The 24,209-nt window shown below is 40.8% G+C and overlaps 3 protein-coding genes across 3 annotated transcripts; 2 read left to right on the top strand and 1 right to left on the bottom strand.

Annotated features, from left to right (window-relative positions):
* Positions 1-19: 19 nt before the first annotated feature.
* On the bottom strand, positions 20-12,385 carry utp25 (UTP25 small subunit processor component). The gene is made up of 12 exons (XM_074660662.1): positions 12,214-12,385; positions 10,405-10,444; positions 9,977-10,166; positions 9,653-9,898; positions 9,376-9,464; positions 8,871-9,281; positions 7,084-7,300; positions 6,787-6,989; positions 5,592-5,774; positions 4,968-5,077; positions 3,291-3,536; positions 20-1,587 (listed from the first exon to the last, which is right to left on the bottom strand). Exons 1-12 carry the CDS (start codon positions 12,312-12,314, stop codon positions 1,332-1,334), a joined length of 2,292 nt encoding a protein of 763 aa, XP_074516763.1. The 5' UTR covers positions 12,315-12,385; the 3' UTR covers positions 20-1,331.
* A 941-nt stretch (positions 12,386-13,326) lies between these two features.
* Positions 13,327-14,776, top strand: grxcr1b (glutaredoxin and cysteine rich domain containing 1 b). Its single transcript, XM_074661711.1, has 2 exons — positions 13,327-13,752; positions 14,544-14,776. The coding sequence occupies exons 1-2, from the start codon at positions 13,327-13,329 to the stop codon at positions 14,586-14,588; spliced, it is 471 nt and encodes a 156-aa protein (XP_074517812.1). The 3' UTR covers positions 14,589-14,776.
* Positions 14,777-18,382: 3,606 nt separating this feature from the next.
* tmem151bb (transmembrane protein 151Bb) lies at positions 18,383-21,881 on the top strand. Its single transcript, XM_074661185.1, has 2 exons — positions 18,383-19,279; positions 20,472-21,881. Exons 1-2 carry the CDS (start codon positions 19,202-19,204, stop codon positions 21,879-21,881), a joined length of 1,488 nt encoding a protein of 495 aa, XP_074517286.1. The 5' UTR covers positions 18,383-19,201.
* The last annotated feature ends 2,328 nt before the right edge of the window (positions 21,882-24,209 follow it).

A 24,209-nucleotide genomic window follows, 5' to 3' on the forward strand; every position in this document is an offset into this window, starting at 1 on the left:
CAAATAATAGGGACTATAATAGAAATAATAAAATATTTATACAGTGTTCTGAATCTGGAAACACACATGCAATCAGTGAGGCTGTTTTACAACATCTTATCACAGTGATCACCTACAAGCTTTATAACCACAATACAACAATGTTTTATGATCTCTTCTTTGTGGCTTGATTATTTCTGGGCGGCTTTCACCAACAACATATCAAGCAAAGACCATAAACATGTTTCCTGGTACATACTGTCCCAGCATGATGGAGAGCATTCTTATCGGCATTATCAAGTGATAAACTTTACTGATGTCAAATCAGGTACTCTGGTTGTGTCACATGGCAAACCACCATCGCAGGTCTGCATAGAGTTTCAAAAATCATAAAAGTTGTGTTCATTTGTGAAGATTATCTTACAGAACAAAACGTAAAAGTATCCTAGAGCTTCAGTAGGCAACACCTTTTCGGCATCATTGGGCAAAAATTCCATAATAACCTTTTGGCATATTGTAATTCAAGTTTTCTGAGCGATAACTAGACTTCTGCAGCTCCTCATGGCTCTGTTTTCAGGCTTTAAAAAATTTAGCCTGTGACGGGAGACTTTGACCAATCACAGGTCATTTCAGAGAGAGAGAGCGTTCCTATTGGCTGTGCTCCGGCTGGTGGGCGGTGCTTGGTATTTCCTCAACTGATCTCAACATGGCTGCCGGGTCACAAACTTTGTCATTTTACAGCTAAACAGTACACTACAAGATGTTTCTGAAAACATTTGAGGACAGAAATAGGCATTACAGTAACAGAATATTGATTCATATTTGATCAGCACTGCCTAGTTTGACCGTTTGGTCGGAGTTTGCGAGTGATTGACTCGTGGCTCTCATGGACGGCAGACTCCAGCTCGGCTCTGATTGGTTGTTTTCCTCCGGTCTGTGAAATCTTGCAGATGCAATTAGGAGCACCGGAGGACACAGAGGCACATGATTTTTTTCAGATTACCTGTCTCATGCACTACTGTCAGGATACAGTGACTGTTTTATAAAAATAATTTTTTTAAATCATATTTGCTCCATTTCTACCCACTGCTGCTTTAAATGTGTGTTTGCTACAGAGCTTATTTTCTGCAATAATCCAAAACCCAATGGAAAAATACCATTGGCTTTTTGTCGAGGGAACCCAGGGCGATGCTAACTTCCTGGTTGGCCTACAAAAATACGTCATCCCTGGAGCACTCTATTCATCATCTTTCTAGTTACACTCAATCCAGGGTCGTCCCTACTGTAATAATGTACGGTAGATATCTCCCACGGTTTTATGAAGTGGTCCCTCTTTTATCTGCCCAGCTCCATCAGGAAGCATTATCATCCCCTCCGGTAACAAAGAGGTGAACAGTCTTGTTGGAGTGCAGCATCTGTCTGGCTCGCTGGGCTCCGCTGATGGCAGCTAACTTGTGGGCATCGTAGCGGGAGAACAGGGCGGTGCAGGTCCAGCTGGCCTCCTCCCCCAGATCCCCCGCTGCCAGCATGTTACACACCTCGCTGTAGAAGTGGGGGAAGGAGGGCAATCCGTAAAATATCAGGTTCTGGATCCCTTTGATGGTGTACCTAAATAAAAGAAGTGGAGAGGTCAGAGTTTATGCAGGGCTCACCAAGTTACATTTAAGACCATTCTAATACCACATAGAATTTAGACCCCCTTTACACCTGGCATTAAGATGCGTTTTAGGTGATTGGATTGCAATCGGATAGTGCTTGACCACATACAATTAGAGGTGTAAATGCACCCAAAACGCATTGAGGACGTATTGTGATTCCATCAGAACAAACCGGAGGTGGTCTGGGATACATTGTGACCACATTGAACACAAGTGGAAATGCAAATGGGTTGTCAATTCACGTACAACAACTACATGGGTGGAAATACGGAATGCTAAGGCTGTCCTGAGTACCATTTTTTGGCTCCGGTAGTAATCAACAGCATATATTCAAAGCTTCGGCTGGGTGTGCAACACGCTCATAGTGCTCCTCTGGTCACTGTATGGCCATGACCAGGGAGTAGATCACCACCACTGCTCTGTCTGCGCTCAGCGCCTCCTCTGCTCATCCCTCCGAGTGCACCTCAAAGTCACGTTTGCTGACCCTCTCCCTCTAAACGGCGGCGTGTTGAGGCTGATGCGTCCACACACCTCCTTCTTCTCAGCGCTTTCAGAGAGAGAGCGATCGGATCTCAATCGGATCTCAATGTGGACACTGGAGACACATATTAATACTAGGTGTAAATGTAATCAGGTTAAATCATATCTAGATACAATCTGGATACGCATTTTAATGCCAGGCGTAAAGGCGGTCACAGACATACCAGCCATAGTATGAAAGAATGATGGAAAATCAGTAGGGATAATATGGCCTAGAAGTAGAACTATTCATTATTTTATAACACTTTCCAGCAGTATAAAACAATCATTTCTGATTATTGCTACGCTGTTTTTGATAACTCCACAAAACAGGATTTAACAGTCTCCCGAGTGCACAATCCAGTCGAAACAATTGCGTCTGTAATGTCTCCCAGCAGCCTACAATCTGATACAAAAACATTTTATAACTAACTAAATATGTAAGACTTTTTAATACGTTCTGTGGCTTTTTTTGGGGGTTGAGGAAACTGCATTCAATGCTTTTAAAGACCTGCAGATACACAAGAAATCAACAGGGGTGTTGCAATAGCTGGTGTAATCGTGATTGTATTAGCATACCTTCAGAAAAGAATTAATTACATTCTTGTTTGATGTACAATTTTAGCCTAATAGCAAATGCATCTACAATAAAGAAGCTACAGTGTGCGACTACCCCGTCACGTGACATGAAGAAGAACGGGGGCTTGAACTCTGACTTCACAAATACACAAATGAAGTAATCTAACTTTTGAACTCTGTAAAAGGGATGACATCTGTTTTCTTCACGTTATCGCAACTGGTGACATGTTAACTCTTAAAAAGATAATAAAGATTACGGTCTTTAAGAGCTTTAGTACTGATGGCCTGGGAGTGATTCCAGTCAAATCACCAGAATGCTCATCATACTCAGTGATTTTTATTCATGGTTGGCCTTGTGGTTGGTGAGGCCAAGTTTGATCCACTGAACAGTGTCTTTCAGCAGGAAAACCCTACCGCTACCTGCTAAAGGAGAGCTTTACTAGCTGACTGTGCCAGCACTTCAACCGCTGGGTGAAAAGACAAAGTCCCCCTCAAATCAAACACACAACCCAACACATGTGGGGCTACATGATGGAGCATTAAAACAGAACTGACCTCTTGTAGAAGTGGAACCGTTCAGTGAAGAGCAGGAACTGTTTATCCCCTTTCTGGAAGAAGTGCCTGGCTCGGGACACCTCCGACTTGCTGGAATACTCGCAGATGCTGGCAAAGTTTATCTCCTCTTTCTTCATGTAGTTGCGCAACCGGATGTAGTCGAAGTAAGACGGGATGTAGATCAGAGTGTGGGACATAACCGAGTCCCTGTACTGAGGCACCACTTTATCGACAAAGAACTGAAACCTACAGGCAGGATGGGGGAACAGCGGAAATAAGACAGCTTTACATTTTGTCGGGATCAAACGAGCATTTGTCAAGATCTCAAGAGCTGTTGCATATATTATGATCTGTTTTATTTAGACAGCAATGAAACTCGCATAAAGAAAGGAAATCAATGTGCTAATAACATAAGAACAACTGATTTGTATAACACCTAAAAGGAACCATACAACCCAATAAACAGAAAAAGGGAAAGAAATGTTGTGAGAGAAAAGCTCAAGATGACTGTATATGTGTTTTCATGGAAAAGACAAAAAGTAGAAAGACGGGGTGTAATCTCAAAATCTCAAACTGCTTGGATCGAGAGATGTGCTCAGATAAAAGAGCAGGACATTCCTGTTTAACTGTTAACTACCCAGGGGTCGGGGTTGAAGGGGAGGCAACTCCAAAACCTGTCCTCGACAAAAGAAATTCTTAGTTGACTAACACGATTTTGGCGACAAATCGACGATTTAATCGACAGATCTGTAAAACTGTGTTTCTCCATAAAGAATCACACAATAGCACCACTTTAAATTTTGTGTTTACCAGTGTCATTCAGCATGAAATAAGCATAAAATAAATGACTAATCAACTAAAGAAATCTTAGTCGACTAAGGGGCTAACATATTTTTCACATGCTGACATGGAAAATGCCAGCCGTGCTGCTTTCATCCTTTTATCCAATGTGCTTGGGAGGTCGCGCTCCTGTCGCACCTGCCTTTACTAAGCAACCAAAACCTGCGTGCTGCGATGGCGATGATGATGAAGTTGCGGTATTTAGCAGTAAATGCCTCACTGACTAAACTAAACACACTCAAAACAAAGATAAATGGATTTCCAGCACCGTCAATCCCTCACAGTAGCTTCACTGCTGGATTTCTCTGCGTCAGTTAGGCCGACATTCCAACAGGATGTTGTGACATCCTTGGAATGAAAGGATGAAGCAAGTAAAATAGTCTGTGGGAGAAATCGTAAAGCTCTGGGTAGTCCTGCACTAAAACGATTAACTTCTCCTCCATATATTTACCGTAGACTGATATTTACGGAAGACAGAAAAGATAACTGCTGGCTGTGAATGTTGTTTTTCACATGGCATACAATGCGCTGCAGACCAAAACAACCAATTAGTCGAAAAATCAATTAAGAGGGGGCAGCCTTACTGAGAATCATCATGTTTTTAAAGTTTTAGTAAACCAGTGTTCTGTACATTCATAGATACACTGCAAACAGGAACTGCTAATAGATTATCGCCATACTTTTACTGGTGTCAATTTGTCAAAGTGTAAAACAAACACAGGCTTAAAGTTGTAGTCTACAGTGTAGCTCGCTGAATCAATGGCAACCTGATATTTTCCAAAAGCATTTGAAAACGTCTGGTCTATCTTATAGAGTCGACCTGTGGGAAGACCTTACCGGGCATCATGGTCCATGAAGCTGTCAGAAGAGAACATCTGAAACACATGAGGCAGCTGAACCAGCACCTGGCAGATGGAACCCATTTTTGGCATGTTCTTAGTGGCAATCTGGGACAAAAAAAACACAGGTGAAAATTGATTTAAAAAAAACCCTACATCATCAAATAGCAATGAAGAAACCAGGGCTTTCCTCAGATATCCAGCTGACTACAGTAAACAATTTGGGTGTGGCAACCGTTCCAACAGCTGAGGATTAACTCAATCTATGAGATCATTTCTGCCTCTTAGTAATGTGTTCAACTAAATTACAGCCTGTACTGAATGTTCAATCCCGGGAGCAGGTGTCATGTTTAAGGGATAGTTTGGGTGTTTTGAAGTGGGGTTGTATGAGGTACTTATCCATAGGCAGTGCATTAATTACAGTAGATGACGGTCTGCATGCCCCCAGCTTGAAGAGACTGACAGGAGTACCAGCACGGAAGCAAAGCAATGTACTGCTGTGGACGGGGGCATGCCGACTGTTATCTACTGTAGGTAATACACCGACTATTGATAAGTACCTCATACAACCCCACTTCAAAACACCCAAACTATCCCTTTAACCGTAAAGTGTATGAAGTACCTGTCCACGGTAGTTGGCACAGTGTTTGGTGAGGATGTTGTTGATCTGTGGGTCCTGGATGGAGCTGAACACCAGCGTCTGCCGGTAGTGTCTGGCCCAGTTGTTCAGGTTCCACATCCTCACCCTGGAGAAGTCCACTCCATGGGAGTCCAGCGGCTGCAGGTTCAAGAGCTTCATCACATGCTGTAGAGGGGTGGACAAGACATCATCATTTACAAGACATCACCCTTCAGTCAAACCTTAATCTGAATTGCTCTGTTAATGCTCCAGCAGTTATTACCCAAATGCTAAATTCTAACATGTTCTATAATGGTTTCAAACAGCAGATGGCGCCAGATCCTTCCCATCAATTAAAACGCAACATTGCTGAACAGATGCCATGTGGCAGTAATGTGTCATGTTGAACAGGGATGCAAACACATGTATGGTGAAAAAAGAGAGCTACCCGGTGTTGGAAACAAAATGTAAATTGTAACATCATATAACCATTTGACGAAGCCCTGTGCTGTGAGCTTAAATAAATAGGAAATTCTACAAGGATATGGAGAAGCCAGCCAGTAGGAAAGAGTAGCCAGCTAGGGGGGTCCAGGGGCATGACTGGCTGTAAAAGCCCAAGCTTTATCAAGACATGCCACAATGATGGTTAATGTATTGTTTTACTAGAAACATAAATGCACTCTTATTCAATGAAAATAATGGTGGTTATTTTAAGGGGGAACATGTTTTTTATTTGGCCATGCCAGTTTTTCCTCACCAAAATTCAGCCCAGGTTTGGAGCGTTATTTAACCTCCTTCATGACAAGCTAGTGCGACATGGTTGGTACCAATGGATTCCTCAGGTTTTTCTAGTTTCATATGATGTCAGTATATCACTCTCTTTAAAACTGAGCCCCCCGCTATAACCTAACAATCGCAAATTGTGTCAATGCATGACAGAACTTAGTGGCAATAAAATGCATTTACTTTAACACATTTTTATCACGTTAACTTTGACAGCCCTAATATTTATTAAATAAACCTATGTCAAAAATAACTCTAAAATAACAAATCATGTGAATCTACTAAATCAACTCAACTTCCAAAAGTGCACCTCTTCGGATCTGGACGATTCACACAAGTCACCCAAACTGACGTGAAAAAAGTGGCATTCGCCAAAAAAGCGAGATGTTTGCATCCCTGAGGTGTGTTTTCTTACCAAGACGTGCTCCCAGTTCTGCATGAGTAAGACATCCGCCTGGTCCACCACCAGTAGGTCGATGGAGGAGAGGAAGTCAAAGTCTCTCTTATATTCTCCCTCTGCTCCCAGCACTGTACGGAGGCCCAGCGGAGACGCAATGATGATGTCGGATGAATAAAAGGGCGAGTATAGACGTATGCTGCTCCTGACAATGGAGATGCCTGGTGAGGAGAGAGGACAGTAACAACAAGGCATCAGACAGAGAGACTTTGAGGTTATCCAAAAGAGTGTCGACTTCGGTTCGTTGATCTGTACCTATCCTGAAGTGATCGTCCACGTTGCCCGAGAAGATGGCGCTGTAATCATCTGGTCTATGCAGATTTGGCGGCTTGTCGTCGGCCTCTTCTCCAAACTCGTCCTTGAACCTCTTCTTGTTGTTGATCACTATCTTCCTGCCTTTGGTCTCCAGCAGGCTGATGAGTGTCTGGACGACTCGCAGAGCGGCGCCTCGGAACGGAACGAGAATCAGGACCTGACGCATCCATGACAACAGGGCAGAAAAATATTAATATTGTGTTTTTGAACACAAAAAGTGATGAAGGCAGATAACATTAATGTACTGGACTACCTATTTAACCCTGAGGGAATCTTGTGAGTCAGGTGAAGCAACAACTAATTACAACTGATTTTTAAACAAAATGCAACTAGGGAGTTGCTCTCAGATAATGCGTAAGACATAGTAAACAATTTCCCCAATGTTTGCTAGGTTACTTTGAATTATTTTTTGACAAATATATTTTAACACTAAAACAAAGTTTCAGGGACATATTTTAAGCGGCGGGTCCATCTGCATTCTGTTACGTTTTTTTCCAAATGAAAACACCCTCTCAGCCATTAGAAAAAAGCAGTGACGTAGGTTACCAAAGCAAGCTAATCAGTAAGGTTATGAATAATGTGAATGCTAGCACTAACTGAGTCAAAGTTAGTTGTGCAAAGTTTGGAAATAACTGAGAGGGTTAGTTAGTTTTTTTTTGGAAGTGGGGTTGTATGTATGCTTCGGCGTTCTGCGAGGTAAAATGACTGTTTCGTGAATTGAGTTTGGTGGCTTAATAACGTCTTCAGTTACCCGTCGGAAAGGGCTGTCTGATGGTGAGGTAGAGTGGCTGTGGACGGGATTAGGAGAAAAATGTATTTTAACCACATAAAAAAAAAAATTCAATATCAGTTTAAGTGTGCGCTATATTTATTAGAATATTTTCACCGCTTTACCTTGCCGTCAGACAGCCCTTTCTGACGAGGAACTGAAGCCGTTATATTGCTGTTTTTATAGCCACCAGACCAGACTACCGCTGCCTCGATCGGTTAGTTAGTTTGTGTTATTGTGTGACTTTCAGATCTGAACTAACGTGCCGTCCACAGCAGTATATTGCTAAGCTTCTGTGCCGGTACTCCTGTTTGCCTCTCCAAACTGGGAGCATGCCAACCGCCATCTAAGTTACTGTATGTAATGTCAATACACTGACTATAAGGATGTATATATATACTGTATATGTAGCAGCGTCATCATGCAGAAACCTACGTCAGGTCACGTGGGAAAAAGTTTTCAGAAGGGCTTGGGAAAATAGCATTTTGTCACTAAAACATACATACTTTCACCAAAATTTGAATGATGAAAAATTTGAATTGAATACATAAGGAACACCACTGGGAAGATACAGAATGATGTAAAAACTTTAAAAAATATATTTATATACTGTATAATGGACCCACCCTTTAAGTTGTACAATGTGTGACTACATAAACAGCAATGCATCTGTGGCACGGGACCCTTGCACAGAAATGTGCATGAACTACAGCAAATTACATGTATTAAAGTGTGATCCAGCCTGAGAACTGCGGGCCAGACTACTGTACATAAACAGGTATAATTTGCACTCACAGTCTGTGTGAAATTAGAATTTAATGTCCTAATACAGTACTCTTGATATTTGAGACTAAAACGATTTTCAATTTGCAACTGAAGGAGAACTCAAAACAACTTTAGTGGAGTTTAGAATCTGAGCTGTGTTAAGAAGCCAGACATTATGTATCCAGTACTTTACCTTGGGCCGGGTCAGTCCCTGGTCTCTGGGTTCGTCCTGCGGATCAGCTCCAGGTTTAACCTGAGTTTTCCGCTCCCTTAGCAGCGCGTTGTGAGCCAGGACCCGGGAGTTGGCCTTCAGTACGTGGTTGAGCACGTGGAGACAGTATGCACTGCAGACCTGTGGGCCCTGCTTCAGAGGACACATCTCTGGGTAGTAGAGGTCCTTGTAGGAGCCCATAAGAGCTAGCAGCTCTAGCTGCAATGGGCTGATCTCCTCAGCCGCCCCCTTAAGGTTGGAGGTCTGATTCAGATCCTTCCAGCGGGTCTCCAAAACTTTGTGGAAAACAGGCAGGTTTGTGTCTTTCTGTGGGCCGATGGATCCAAACTTCTCCAGGGGAAAGGTGCAGAGTAAAGTGCCCAATTTTGGCCACTAAATGTAGGGAAACATAAAGCACGTCACCTGTAGTTAGAATTTATTATAATAAAAAAAGCTGGTCGATTTCACAGAACTGTGCCTTTAATACCGTGATCTGAGCCTTGGCTTTGCTGCGGGATGTTATCTTCTGCACATCCTCTTCACTAAGCTCTGAGTCCAGGTGCTGTAGAAACATATCTGCATATACAGAAATAAAACTGTAAAATACACCTCAGTCAAATCACATTCCTCAACTTCTCTAATTGAGCAAGCACTTAGTTTGAAAATAAAATTAGATAAAACACATCTCTTAAAAAGTTACTAGACAGGGAACGTAGAGTGATGTATTTGACGATAAAATTATCATTTGAACTGAATTTTCTTACCTTTGCTGTTCTCCTGCTCTTCAGTGCTTTCAGCGTCCTCTTGTCCTCCTTCGTCCGTGAAGTTGGTCTCCAGACAGAACTGGAACTCGTGGTCCTTGTCTACAAACTGATCCCCTGCCTCCTTCTCCACCGTCTCCTCCCCTTCTACTGCTTCAGTCAGAGCCTCATCTGCATCCTTGGGTTCTTCTTCTCCCCCGTCATCTTCGCCACCATGCTCACTGTCATCACCAACTCCGTCACTGTCCCCTAAAACACAAAAATATTCAGTCGACCGCAATATGTTGGCCTATACTGTCCTCAGTGTGCTGGAAATAAGCAACTCACCTTCACCAAGAAGCTCATCCTCCTCTTCCTCCTCCTCTTCATCATCGGTGCTCTCCTCTTCACTCAGGTTGTCACTGGTGGGTTGTGTGAGAGTTGAGAGAAGCTTCTGATAGGCTGTTTTCTGCTCTGGTTCCTCCTCCTCATCTTCCAGCTCATCAGGCTCAACGTCAGAATGTTCTGGGCTTGCTGTCTGTAACAGAGGTGAGGAAAGAACACCTTTCAATTGTAATATTGGATTAGGTCAAATATTACAATTAGGGCTGTCAAAGTTAACGCGATAATAACGTGTTAACAATAACGTAATAACATGCAATTTGGGGCAAGTCATAGTCATGGTCCTTTTTACTGCCACTGAAAACACATCCTTGTGCAGTAACAGTTACTACAATCATCAATCTCATACTGACTTTTATCATCAGGATACTCACCAGTTCCAATATCTCAGTTCTTTCAGGTTTTGCGCCGACTCTGTGAAAAAACACAAAGGGAAACGTAGTCACTTAGACAACGAACATTTTCTGTAAGACCACAGATTTGACTTGTTGACATGTTGATATTAGAGTACACAGAGAAAAAGTTAAGTTTCAGTAGACGCATAACTCTGAGAACTAGGCAATGAGTTATTAGGGAGCATTTTGGAGAATAAGTTAAGAGAGGAAAGCATGCCAATGAAACTGTTGAAGAAAATACACACAAAATACCCTCATCTGTCATAAGTAGTTCCTAAAAATAAGCATCATGTTGATTACCATGTGTCTTAGATTCATGTTGTTTGTTCACAAATATGTCTGTTTTTTTGAGGAAGTTTATCAGAACATGCAGATCAGGGAATTCAGACGCCTCAACCATCACAGACATTAAAGTAAAAATAAGTATCTCTGCATAAACCATTGAACATGCAGTTGTTAACCCAAGAGAATCTATTCCCATTATCCAATGTGTGTAGAGAGGTTCATTCAGTGGGGTGCAGGATTTGAATCACGTAGCCTACATGTATTATAATATATTAAGATATTATTGATAACTTTTAAGACCTGCTCTCGACTCGCACCTAAGTACATCTCAGATCTTCTGACACCGTACAGTACTTGCCCGGTTGCGACCTGAGGTCCTCAGCCAAGGCTCTCCTATAGCCAACCCACAATCTAGGCTGAGGACCAAAGGTGACGGGGCCAGTTTCTGTTTGGATCCCCTTTCTCTGGAACAACCTCCCTGAGGAGGTCAGACTAGCGAGATCATATCCTCCTTTAAATCCCTCTTAAGTGCGCTTATAACTACACCTCACTTGATTTACAAGTATCTAGTTCAAACAAACTCTTCAGTGTATTCTTTTATGACTACAGCACTACTATAGCACAACAGCTTTATGGTCCAGTCAAGTTCTTTGATTCAGACTCATCTCCCTTATAAGGATTAAAAAACAATGTAGTAAATAACTCACTATAATTGTAAGTACGAATACTTTTCTTTGAAGTTCATACATTTATAATCATTTAAAACTTCTCACATGAACCATTTCTGAATGTATAAAACATCAACAAAACAGTTCAATTCTTTTTAGTCACTTCTGAAAACCCCATTTATATACAAAGGCTTTCTCTTAACTTTTATTTTATTGATTAATGTAAAGAGTTTATATTGTTTTATGTTACTTATTGTACTTTTTGTCATATGTAGCTCTTTTTCTTAATGTTGTATAACTTTTAAACAAATTGTTTCTCATTGTTTGTCTGCAGTTTTTTTAATCTAGTAAAACACTTTGTAACTTTGTTTTGAAAATTGCTATATAAAAAAGATATGATAATTATTATTTGTCTCAACTTACAGTCAATATCAAGGACAGGCAATGAATAGTGCACATGTGTAAAGTAAGATTTAACCTTGTGCAACTGATATGAAGTCTTTCTGTAATGAATAGGCTGTTATGTACAGTAAAGGAGCACATTGAGCAGACATTAGAACTGAGCTATCTTTGGAAGAACCACAAACTGCATTCAAAACTACTGCAATTTAGTGAAGAACATATCAGACATGTCTATAACGTGTCCTTTTAGTGAACATGCTCGTTTGAACAATATGTTTGTGCTAATAACACATATATCTAACATAAAGCTAGCTAACATGTCTAACTTTGACCACAGCAGTCTGAATGGAACTAACTGAGCTAGTTGGCTAACAGACAAGTAGCTTCATTATTCCTTAAAGACAGGCAGGAGTTTGCTGTATTAGTTTCTTACACATCATGAAACGGATGCTCCTCTCCAAATTCCTTCAAGTGTTTCTTCTGTTTTTTGGTTAAACTTGTGAAAAGCTGATTATTCTGCCGTCTCTTCCCCATGTTGACACTGTGACACACGTGTGCTCTCCGCCGGGCTTCTTCTTCGGTGGTGGTGATTCAGTAGATCAGTAGATCAGTCTAGCAGAGCACCTGCAGGTCTGGAGGGGAATTACAGGGTTGCAGTTTGATCGTGGTCGGCGAAAGGAAGGAATATATGGTCATATTTTACAACTTAGTCTTCAAATTAAATTAAATTAAATTAAATTAAATTAAATTAAATTAAATTAAATTAATTTAACTTAAATTAAATTAAAATAAATTAACTTAACTTAACTCAACTTGACTTAACTTAACTTAAATTAAATTAAATTAAATTAAATTAAATTAAAATAATTAATATATAGTATTACTAACAGGGTGATGAAAACCAGAGATATTTATAAACCCCTGAACACTGATGATGCCCTTGTGCTGAAATACATTTCTTAAAGAGGACCTATTATGCAGGTTATTTTCAGGTGTATACTTGTATTTTGGGTATCTAATAGAACATGTTTACATGCTTTAATATTAAAAAAACGCTTTCATTTTCTCATACCGGCTGTGCTGCAGCACCTCTTTTCACCCTATGTCTGAAACGCTCTGTTAAAGCTCCTATAATGTAATCTGTACAGCAAGTTGGTAGATATTTGATAAATTATTCTCCCGTCAGGGACAGACAGGAGTAATGGCTGTGGCAGCAAAGTGCATAGAAGGTTATCTATAGTGCTTTAAGGGGACTAGTCACAGGTCTGTAGTCTAGCTGCTGTTTGAAAGCTAACCTTGATCAATTATTGAGCATGGTAATATCAATTTACTGTTTGACTGTCTTAGCTGTTACCATGGCAGAAGCTCATGTATTATTAACCATTTGGGTGTCTAGTTTTTGTACTCGGGGTATTTTCAGCCCATTTTGACACGTCAATGGGGATATTATTGTTTGATAATTGCACATCACCATGGCTCAGGCTGAAAGAGCACGTCTGGCTTTTCTGAATGGGATGTGAAACATGTTAGACAGTCTTGTATTTCAATGGAGAGGCCAAAAGTGAAACAGGAGAAAGAAAAGGCTGGGAAAACAGTTAGGTTTAGAGTGGCATCAGCCAACAGCGGCCGGGTCTTGACGGAGGTGTTCAAGGATGAAACGGCCTGGTGCGGCTCAGTGGTGGATTCAGTAGACTCTGACTGCACCAGCAGCCCGGAGGCAGAGCAGAGGAGCTTGCCTCCCACCAACGACAGCGAGGCCAACAGCCACCTGAACGGTCTGGTGGTGGGAACGACTGCGGATGAGAACGGCTGTGAACCCGATGACCTGCTTTTGTACGCCAGTGCCAAGAGAGAGATGCTCTTCAGCAACAAACGGATCAATATCTGCAGCAAGAATGGGACCATACGAGGAGTGAGGAACAAAGTGAGCGCAGGCCAAGAGCTTTTCAACAACCTCTCCAACGTGTACTCTGTAAGTAGCTCTGGGGCATAGGTGGAACAAATGGTTTTGCAGGTTGATTCTGCTGTGATCAGATTGTATAAAAGCAATTGAAGGCTGTTTCTTCATGTGGCCATCTCAGAATTGAAGACGATCAAAACTATGAATCCATAGAGTGCTACAGGAATGAGTCCTAAAACCCAGAAATGAGTTAGCATTTAAGCACTTCCTGTTTCCTCGTCTGGAAGTCAATGAGTGTTTTAGTTTTTAGTTAGATGCCTGAAATAAGGTCTGTGGTTGACACAAGCTTAAGAGATTTTAACGTTTTGTTCTACGACATAAAATACATCAATGTATACACCACTCGTGAATTTTGAAGCCTTTACATGTCTTCAAAAAGGCGGTTGCTAACAAGCTAAATTAGACTACTAACCGTCATCACGCCGACTCGTCCGCCTTAACAGCCTTGTTGTGTAATACTCGCGATCATGCGACCTTTGTGTGGTTCGTTTTTTTAACGTTAGCTTCTTACTTCTGGCGATTGCATTCACACTTCAGAAATCACAAAAGTGGTGTTCCTCTGTGGAGATTATCTCGCTGAATAAAACGTGTGAGTTTCATAAACGTTTGTTTGCCACAGAGTTTATTTTCTGCAATAATCCAAAAGCTGATAGAAAAATCCCATTAGCGTTTTGTCGAGGGAACCCATGCAGGGCGATGCTGACTTCCTGGTTGGCCTACAAAAATATGTCATCCCTGGAGCACTCTATTAACCTTGGTGAGGTGCTTGTTCAGTCATAACCTTTATTCTCTTTCCCCTTAAGGGCTCCCGTCGTCATCAGAAAAGGAGACCCTGGGAAAAGGAGTAAACCGATTGGAAGTAGCAGTTTAACACAATGTGGTCAACAGGAAGAAATAGCCCATGTGGCTGAAGATTGTCTTGCAGTTTGGTCTACACCAGGACTCCTCACTTGATTTACAAGTATCTAGTTCAAACAAACTCTTCAGTGTATTCTTTTATGACTACAGCACTACTATAGCACGACAGCTTTATGGTCCAGTCAAGTTCTTTGATTCAGACTCATCTCCCTTATAAGGATTACAAAACAATGTAGTAAATAACTCACTATAATTGTAAGTACAAATACTTTTCTTTGAAGTTCATACATTTATGATCATTTGAAACCTCTCACATGAACCATTTCTGAATGTATAAAACATCAACAAAACAGTTAAATATGTGTAACAGGTTTTTATACTGCTTAACTGTGCCCACGCATGCAGCCTACAGTGTATTAAGGTAAATAACCTGTCACTTCAACAACTACATAGCTAAACAAGTAAGTTCATTTGACCCTCTGAGACTTTGAATGGGTTTCTGAAAAGACTTTTGTATTTTTTTAAGATGTTGTGCGTAAAATTGTGACCCAGAATTTCATATGATTTTGATATATGGTGGAGTCTCTTTCATGGCATATAGATGAATTATGGGAACATGCTTGTTTTTGTAAGTATTTTTTAATGATGTTCATAGGCCTACTAGATTGGGTGTGCTTTATATTATTTCTAATCCATAATTCCACATATAAACTGTAACAATATAAACCTTCCTTTGTTTTAAGAGGCCGTTATATATGTCTTTCTCATTGCTCTATTGCAGCTGATTTTATGTTTGGTACATTGGTTTCTGGAAACAGTTGCTGCCTTGCTTATTCACATTTATTAAAGCTAGGATCGGTAGCCTAATGTTGAGAAACTATCAAGAATATGCTAGATTAAAAAAAAACAACTATCAAACCGAAAAACTCAGCCCAGTGTTGCCAACTAGTGATGGCGAGCTGAAGCTCCATGAAGCATTGAAGCTTTCCAGCATATTGGTTCGGAAAAGGGTTCATTTCTCGAGGCTTCATGTGCACACAAAACCACCTGGTGGCCAAAGAGTGTAAAACAGGCAGATATGATCTTAACCATGTGATCTGTGATATACTGTATTTGGCACCAGTAAAGGCTGTTGGGAGTGACTATAAACAATGAAAAAAATATATATTACCATGTAATCCATTTATATCTATATAATATATAATATAATGTCTATTTTCTAGTAAGTATATTATGAGTATATAACATACATGTATAATTAACTGTAATTGTTTTATGAGTAATGCATCTTATGTGTGTAAACCAATCCTTTGGTCAATAATTGTATTGTAGTGTAGTGTAATATAATATAATAATGGCAGGATGGTTAATAGTAGTGTTCTGTGTCACTTCTGAACCAGTCACGCGGTATGGCCGGGCAGCGAGGCTTCGGACGTCAACTCTTTTCCAATGAAAGTAGCTAGCAGCATTAGCAACAAAAGTCCTTAAATCTAGCAACAAAATCGCAAAGTCGGCAACACTGACAGTCCGTCCCATCAGGCCTCCCTCCAAAGCCACTCCCCCAAAATTAGCATTATGAACGTAAACAACGAACATGGCTAGAACTCACAGCTGTCAAGAGTGCACACAGGTAGACAGGCAGGTAGCCCGTCCAGTCATTTCATTCGGGAATTTGGGAATTCGAATGGGATGTAATGACAATTTCAACAAATATAACAGAAAATGTCTTTGAAGAAGATTACCAACCCTAGCTTTAAACATTTTACATACTGTGTAACACAGTGGTACATTACTAAAGCAGCCTAACTGTTGGTAATCATATTTAATTTCAATAATTGTAAGTCAGTAATGGAAATGTTGTAGTTTAGCTTCTCTCTGTTGGCTCCATAAAATATTGCAGCCCACAGCAGCACTAAATCACATGACCTCCAAGAATATCCATGTGAAAATGTAAAACTGAAAGTGTGGATTCTCCGCTTATAACACATATACGTACAAAGTAATGTAGATCACTGCTGTAATGTAGTTTACTCCACTTTCTTTCTTTTTTTAACACAAAAGTGATACTTTTGACTTAAAATGCCAAAAAAAGGGGGGTTTGGCCTTTCTAGCACTGATGTATAATAATAACATGTTGTGTGTTTCACAAGGCTTCATTCAGGCCCAAACAATTTACTTTTCTATTGAAAAAAACCCTAAAGACTGAAAAGTATGATGATAACCAGGATGATTAAGAAGGTTCAACTCACTATAAAATTTAGATGAGAACTATTGGAGCTCGCAAAGTTAGAATCTGGGGTGCCGACAATGAAGCAGCTCCCAGCTGGCTATAATATTATATGATCACAGTCAATTAACCACGGCGGGAAGTAATCAATACCTTTACTCAAGTAGTGAACTTTTTTTCAGGTACTTGTAATTTTCTAATTAAGTATTTGCAATTTATGCTACTTTATACTTCTACTCCACCACATTTAAGAGGCAAATATTGTACTTTCTATTCACTACATTTAACTATTTAGTAGTTATTTTGTAGACACAGACTTCACAAAAACAAAACCCACATATGTTCAGTGTATAAAACATGATGCTTTATAGTAGATTAAACTAGCCAACAGAAAATAAATCAGTTAGAATTATCTCTACCGTCACCAACTACAATATTTAGATGCTGACTTTAATATTTAACATTAATGCATCAGTTACAATAATGATTACTTTTTCTCTTGGTTGATATTATTCTCATTATTGTATATTATATTATTATATTATTATTCGATTAATCAATTCATTGTTTGGTGTATAAAATGTCAGAAAATAATGAAAAATGTTGATCATGATTCCTTAAAGGCCAAGGTAATGTCTTTAAATGTCTTGTTTTGTCCAACCAACAGTCCAAAGATATTCCCAAAGATATTCCATTTACTATCATATAAGACAAAGGAAAGCAGCAAATCCTCACAATTTAGAAGCTGGAACTATAGGTCATGTATGGTAATTTTCTCTTAAAAAAATACATTATAGATTATCAAATAGTTGCTGATTAATTTTCTGTTGATCAACTCTGAGTTTCAGCTCTACTTTACATACTTTTTCTGAGTACTTTCTACTTAAGTGACACTTTGAATGCAGGATTTTTACTTGTAGTTTGATATTTTTACATTGTGGTATTAGTACTATGGTATTCAGGTAGTAAATCTGAGTACTTATTCCTCCAACTGCACTTCACTAAAGTGTAAGATATGTCAATGTCCTTGCATCTAATATCATTTCAACATATTGGAGCAATGATTCATTTGATGTATTTAAGTTTCCACCACATCAAAGTATTACTATAATGTTCCTACATGATTGTATAGATGTTGTATTTTTTGTATTAGCCTACATCCTCTTTTATTTATTTTTTTTGCTCAAAGTCTTTTTATTGGTATTCTGTACAAAATCCAATAAATCCCAGAAATAATTGTATAAACAAATGATATCCCCCATCCCTATAACAATATGGCAATATACCATGATATAAGCAGTTCATTTCATAAACAATTACATTTATACATATAAATGAATTAAATCCGATAGCAACATAAATGAAACACATACAAAACAAATAAAAAAAAGAGAAAGGAAAGGACCAAAAAAAAAAAAAAGATAAGTAAATTAAAAATAATAATTAATAAATAAATTAAAAAAACTAAGTATAAGTATAATCCTCTTTTATTTTTTAATAGCATTACTTATTATATTCTGTAATACTGAAGAAAAACATGGACCCTGCAGAATTCATTGCGATACATATATATGGAGACATTTTCTGATTAACAATCCATAAACTCTAGGCTACACTGGAATTTTCATTTTAATATCGCATATAAAAAGTCAACGAGCAGACAGATTAAGTCATCATAAATCACTGTTAATTAATTGGACCACCAACGAAAAGTGTCACCTGATCAAAAATCCAAGTCTTGATGCGCTGATCTCCAGTTTAGCAAAAACATCATCTATTTGTAAAAGATATTCTCAAACTCATCATAACTGGAGCTGCACATTTCAAGCCTTTACATTTGAAAGTGGACTTCCCCTTTAAATGACAGATTAACGCAACAACATCTCACTGTATACACCTGCCTCAGCAGTCAGCACCACGGACAGCGACCTCCTGATCCTGTATAGGTATCATTATATCCACACAGCTGGCTCTGAGGAGCAGGGCATGCTCCTCCTGTAGTGACTGACTGACTACCAGCTCTAATACAGCATCATCTACGATCATGTTACTGCGGCACTGACAGCTGAACAGCAGAGGGCAGGATGCGGGCTTTCCTACAGACACCTCCTCTGCTTTTTTAGTTTCTCAGCCACCGGAGAGATCCCTTTATTCTGGGCTGAACATGCCTCCTCCTCCTATGTCGACTCGTCTCAGGCTTGTCTTTCTCAGGGTGTGTGAGTGGCTCTAAACGGTAACAGATGTAGCGCATGTCTGACAAGTGGCTCGTCTTGGTTGAGGGTCTCTGCAGAGCAAGGTGGTGAAATCTCTTCCTCTTCCTACTCCACGCCCTATCATCATCATCATCATCATCCTTATCAATAGCCTCCCAGCATCATGTCCCCTCCAGCATCGGCTGCGACAGTGAGTGAAAGCAGCACCACCACCGTCTTCGAGGAGGACACCAGAGAGGAGGTAAGGCTGCTGTTTTCCTTCAATGCATTGTGTTGTTGTTGCTCTGTTTTGTTAGATGTCGACGCAGGGCTTTAATGGATCCATGTGTGTGCAGGATGTAACACTGCAGGTTGAATTATTTAGCAGGGTCTTACAAATCATCATCATTGGTTACAGTTTGACATCTCTTATTGATCTTGTATAGCCTGCATTATTACTGGTTGGACACGTGATTGGTAATCCCAGCATCTTCACCTGTCTTTTCATCTATCATCTGCTGTATAGTGGGCCAGCATGTATCTCTCCAGTACTTATTGTAGCTATATAGAAAATGACATGAAATGTTCACAGAGCTGAAAGAGCTTTCTTGTTGTCCGCTGTCTTTACAAGGAAATTTCTAATGTGAAAATTTTAACCAAAGTCTGTTAAAAAAAAACTTATTGTGTTAAACATGTTGCAGTGATCAATCAGCAGTGATGTACAATTAGCCTAGACGATAAACTAGATGATTGCATTTCCTGTAGAAAATGCGTGTGAATGCTGAAAGCTGAAATGAATTGCAAAGCACTGCTGAAAATACGGAAATCTTAAAGCGCAAAGCGGAATAGACTTCTAGAGAGTAGTATTTGGGTGGAATAAACCTTTAAAATTATAAGTCATTTGACAACAAATATTTGGGTGGAATGAACCTTTAAAACTATAAATCGTTAGAAAGAAAGTATTTGGGTGGAATGAACCTTTAAAACTAAGTCGTTAGACAAAATTGTATTTGGGTGGAATAAACTTTTAAAATTGTTAGTCTTTGGACAGAAAGTATTTGGGTGGAATGAACTTTTAAAACTATAAGAAAGAAAATATTTGGGTGGATGAACCTTTAAAATTGTAAGTTGTTAGACATAAAGTAGTATTTGGGTAGAATGAACTTTTATTTTGAAACATTAGGTCCATCCCTAGTTTCCTGTTAACGTACAATGAGAGTTAAGTGCTTTTATTTTGCAAAACAAGCTTAATCCTGAAGCTTCTTGTTAAGAAACAGTTACTCTATGGGGCTTTTATTTTGAAGGTTGGGTGGCAGAATCGGACTGATGTCCATAGGGAGGTATGATAGGAAAAGGCCCTTTGGCCTGTAATGCTGAATCAGCATTCCCACAATTACATGATACCAGTTTTTAATCACTTCCTCTTTTGTTTTGTTTGTGTTTTGACTCAACAGCAAAGACCCCTGAAGCAATCCCTGAGCAAGTCACTATGCCGGGAGAGTTTTTGGAAATGCCTGCTCCTGTCCATCCTCATGTATGGCTGCATGGGAGCAATGGTTTGGTGTCATGTCACCAAGGTGACCCGCCTCACCTTCGACAGTGCCTTCAAAGGGAAATCCATGATGTACCACGACAGCCCCTGCTCCGACGGCTACATCTACATCCCTCTGGCCCTACTGGGAATGCTCTATTTAGTCTATCTCGTGGAGTGCTGGCACTGTCATGTGAAGAACGAGCTGCAGCACAGAGTGGATGTGGAGGGCATCTACGAGCGCATCCAGAGGATGCAGCAAGCCAAACCCTGCATCTGGTGGAAGGCCATCAGCTACCACTATGTTCGCCGAACGCGACAAGTCACGCGCTACCGCAACGGGGACGCTTACACTAGTACCCAGGTTTACCATGAGCGTGTCAACACCCACGTGGCTGAAGCTGAATTTGATTACGGTCACTGTGGTGTCAAAGATGTTTCAAAGCAGCTGCTGGGCTTGGAGAAGTCCGCTCTCACCAAGATGCGGTTCACCAAGTGCTTTAGTTTCGCCAACGTAGAGTCGGAGAATTCCTACCTTACACAGCGAGCAAGGTTTTTCACAGACAATGAGGGCCTTGATGACTACATGGAAGCCAGGGAGGGCATGCACCTGAAAAACATTGACCTGAAGGAGTACGTCATGGTGATGTCGGACCCAGATCACCACCCCTGGTATCTGTCCCACTACGTCTTCTGGTTCTCCTCATTCCTCACGTTCTCCTGGCCTCTCAGAGTCTTCACAGAGTATCACACTGCATACGTCCACTATCGCGTTGAGAAGCTCTTCGGGCACGATTACCTCCCCGTGACCCCATGTGATGATCGGCCATATTGGCGTCGTATCCCTCGCGTCAACACCATTGACAGCACAGAGCTGGAATGGCACATCCGGTCCAACCAGCAACTGGTGCCCAGTTACTCGGAGGCCGGCCTGATGGACCTGGCCCAGTGCCCGTCCAACTTCAGCGGGATACGTCAGAATTGCGAGCGCTGCCACAGAGCCATCAGCTGCTCCTCTGTGTTCTCCAGGAGCGCCCTCAGCATCTGCACCGGCGCCAGCTCCCGCATCCCCTTCAGCGGCAGTCGCTTCTCCTTGGCGCGGCGCTACGGCTCCCAGCGCAGTTGCTTCTGGAGGAGCGGCAGCTTGGATGACCAGGAGAGTCCCAGCGAAAACACCCGCTGCCTATCGGAGCGCCTCAACACAGACGAGGAGGAGCCCCCAGAATACGAGGACGCACTTTGCTACCCAGTACTCATTGTCCACTGTAGCGAGAATTGCCACAACCACAGGTCTTTCCACAGAAATGGCTCCTGTGTGGAGACTTCCTTATGACTATGCAGTCACAAATGAGTGGCATTTCTGTAGCATACAAACACTTTCGACATCAGAAACAGCCAAGTCTTAACATGAGATACACAGATTCATGCTGCATTGTCATACTATCTGAAACAAATGCCTGAATCCTGAATGTGTGAATCACCAAAGCAATAACGGTGATTAGTGAGTGGAGAACAAAGCGATGGTGGTATGTGAACCTACAAGGATATACACACACACACACACACGGAAAGATTATATCTGCCTGGCTTCCAATGAAAACCACCAGACAAAGACTGTTACAGTGTACATCATTGCCATAGCTTTTAAGGTCTCATATGTGCCGTACATATGAAACTGAAGCTGCAGTTACCTCATAAGACCTTTTCAGAGGCCAAGGACAAGATGGACAGGTTTAAACATCTCATTCATCCAGTGAAGTCTCAGTAACACAAACACATCAGAGCTGACCAGTTAGATAAATACAGCAATAACTGTAAAAACAAATACCATCTTATCAAGAGGAAAAGTAAAAGGAGGAATATCACAATGTCACAAAGAGATGTTGGTCAACATGGAAACCTCCAATCCTAAAGAGACAAAGGATCTCTTGGATGCTCTCCCTCACTGTTCCATCCATCCATCCATCTGCAACCGCTTATCCCGTTAGGGGTCGCGGGGGGGCTGGAGCCGATCCCAGCCGACATTGGGCGAAGGCAGGGTACACCCTGGACAGGTCGCCAGTCCATCGCAGGGCTGACACATAGAGACAGACAACCATTCACACCTACGGGCAATTTAGAGTCAACAATTAACCTAACCTGCATGTCTTTGGACTGTGGGAGGAAACCGGAGTACCCGGAGAAAACCCACGCTAACACGGGGAGAACATGCAAACTCCACACAGAAGGGTCCCAAGCCGGATTCGAACCTGCAACCCTCTAGCTGTGAGGCGCCAGTGCTAACCACTGCACCACCGTGCAGCCTTCCCTCACTGTTATACAAATCTATTAGGTTTGGAAATTTATATTACTTATGTGTAGTGTTGTAATTTTACTTTTCCTACTCTTTTTTTATCAACATCTATTTCTACTTCAGTTAGTGACTTTCTGCATCCCCCACAATGCCTTTTGACACATGCAGAAAACAGCTATGAACTTATTTTCATCTGTGGGTTTTATGTGTTGGTGGACAGTGACATAAAGATAGTACAAACGGAGTGACAGCTGTTCTTATTGAGAAAAAATAATAAGACTTGTGCTCGTTACTCAGAGCAAACCTATCTTGTGGTTGCATTTTTATATTCTGGTCTATTGAGGCTACTGTGGGATGGAGAAGTTGGTATAACTGATATGCTTCTTCTACAATGTATTTGACTGTTGACTGTTGGTGCTACATGGCAGCTCCAGAGAGAAACTCACCTTTCTTTTGGATGTTGATGTTTACAGTACATGTTTTTGAAACATTTTGCCCTACAAACCTCCACTGTAGATGTTGGGATTATCAAAATGCGATGACACGGTTAGGATATCTGCAAGGAAACAAGAAAACAGAGTCAGAAAAGTAAAATTGTTAAGGTGTTTTAGGTTGGATTTTTGCTTTAAAGGCATAGTATGGGTGTTTTGAAGTGGGGTTGTATGAGGTTCTTATCAATAGTCAGTGTATTACCTACAGTAGATGACGGTCGGCACGCCCCAAGTTTGGAGAAACAGACAAGAGTACCAGCACAGGAGCAAATTAATGTACTGCTGTGGACGGGGGCAGCAGCAAAACATATTTTAGCCACCTAAAAGAAAGGACCACCTAAAAAAATCAATATCAGTTTAAGTGTACACTATATTTAGAATATTTTCAACACTTAACCTTGCCGTCAGACAGCCCTTTCCGACGGGGAACGTAAGCTGTTATATCCATCCATGCTGTCTTCAAAGCCACCAGACTCCATTGAAAAAAACTAATTTTAGTAATTTTCCCTCACAGAACACAGGGGTTGCTAGTCTATCGAGCGGCTCGATCTGCTGCCTCAATCGGTTAGTTATATTGTGTTATTGTGTGACTTTAGCGAATCTGAACTAACCACAGTCACACAATAATAACACAACTAAACTAACCGATTAAGGCAGCGGTAGACCAGCAACTCCCGTGTTTTCTGAGGTAAAATTACTGCTTTTTTTCAATGGAGTCTGGTTGCTTTGGTGAGATCGTAGATAACGGCGAATAGACTGTATAGCTGTTTGATGGCAAGGTAACCTGACGGAAATATTCTAAATATAGCGTACACTTAAGCTGATATTGATTTTTTTCAGTGGCTAAAATACGTTTTGCCCAGTGCACAGCAGTACA

This window comes from Sebastes fasciatus, chromosome 15 (genome assembly GCF_043250625.1).
Source record: "Sebastes fasciatus isolate fSebFas1 chromosome 15, fSebFas1.pri, whole genome shotgun sequence".
Classification (NCBI taxonomy): domain Eukaryota; kingdom Metazoa; phylum Chordata; class Actinopteri; order Perciformes; family Sebastidae; genus Sebastes; species Sebastes fasciatus.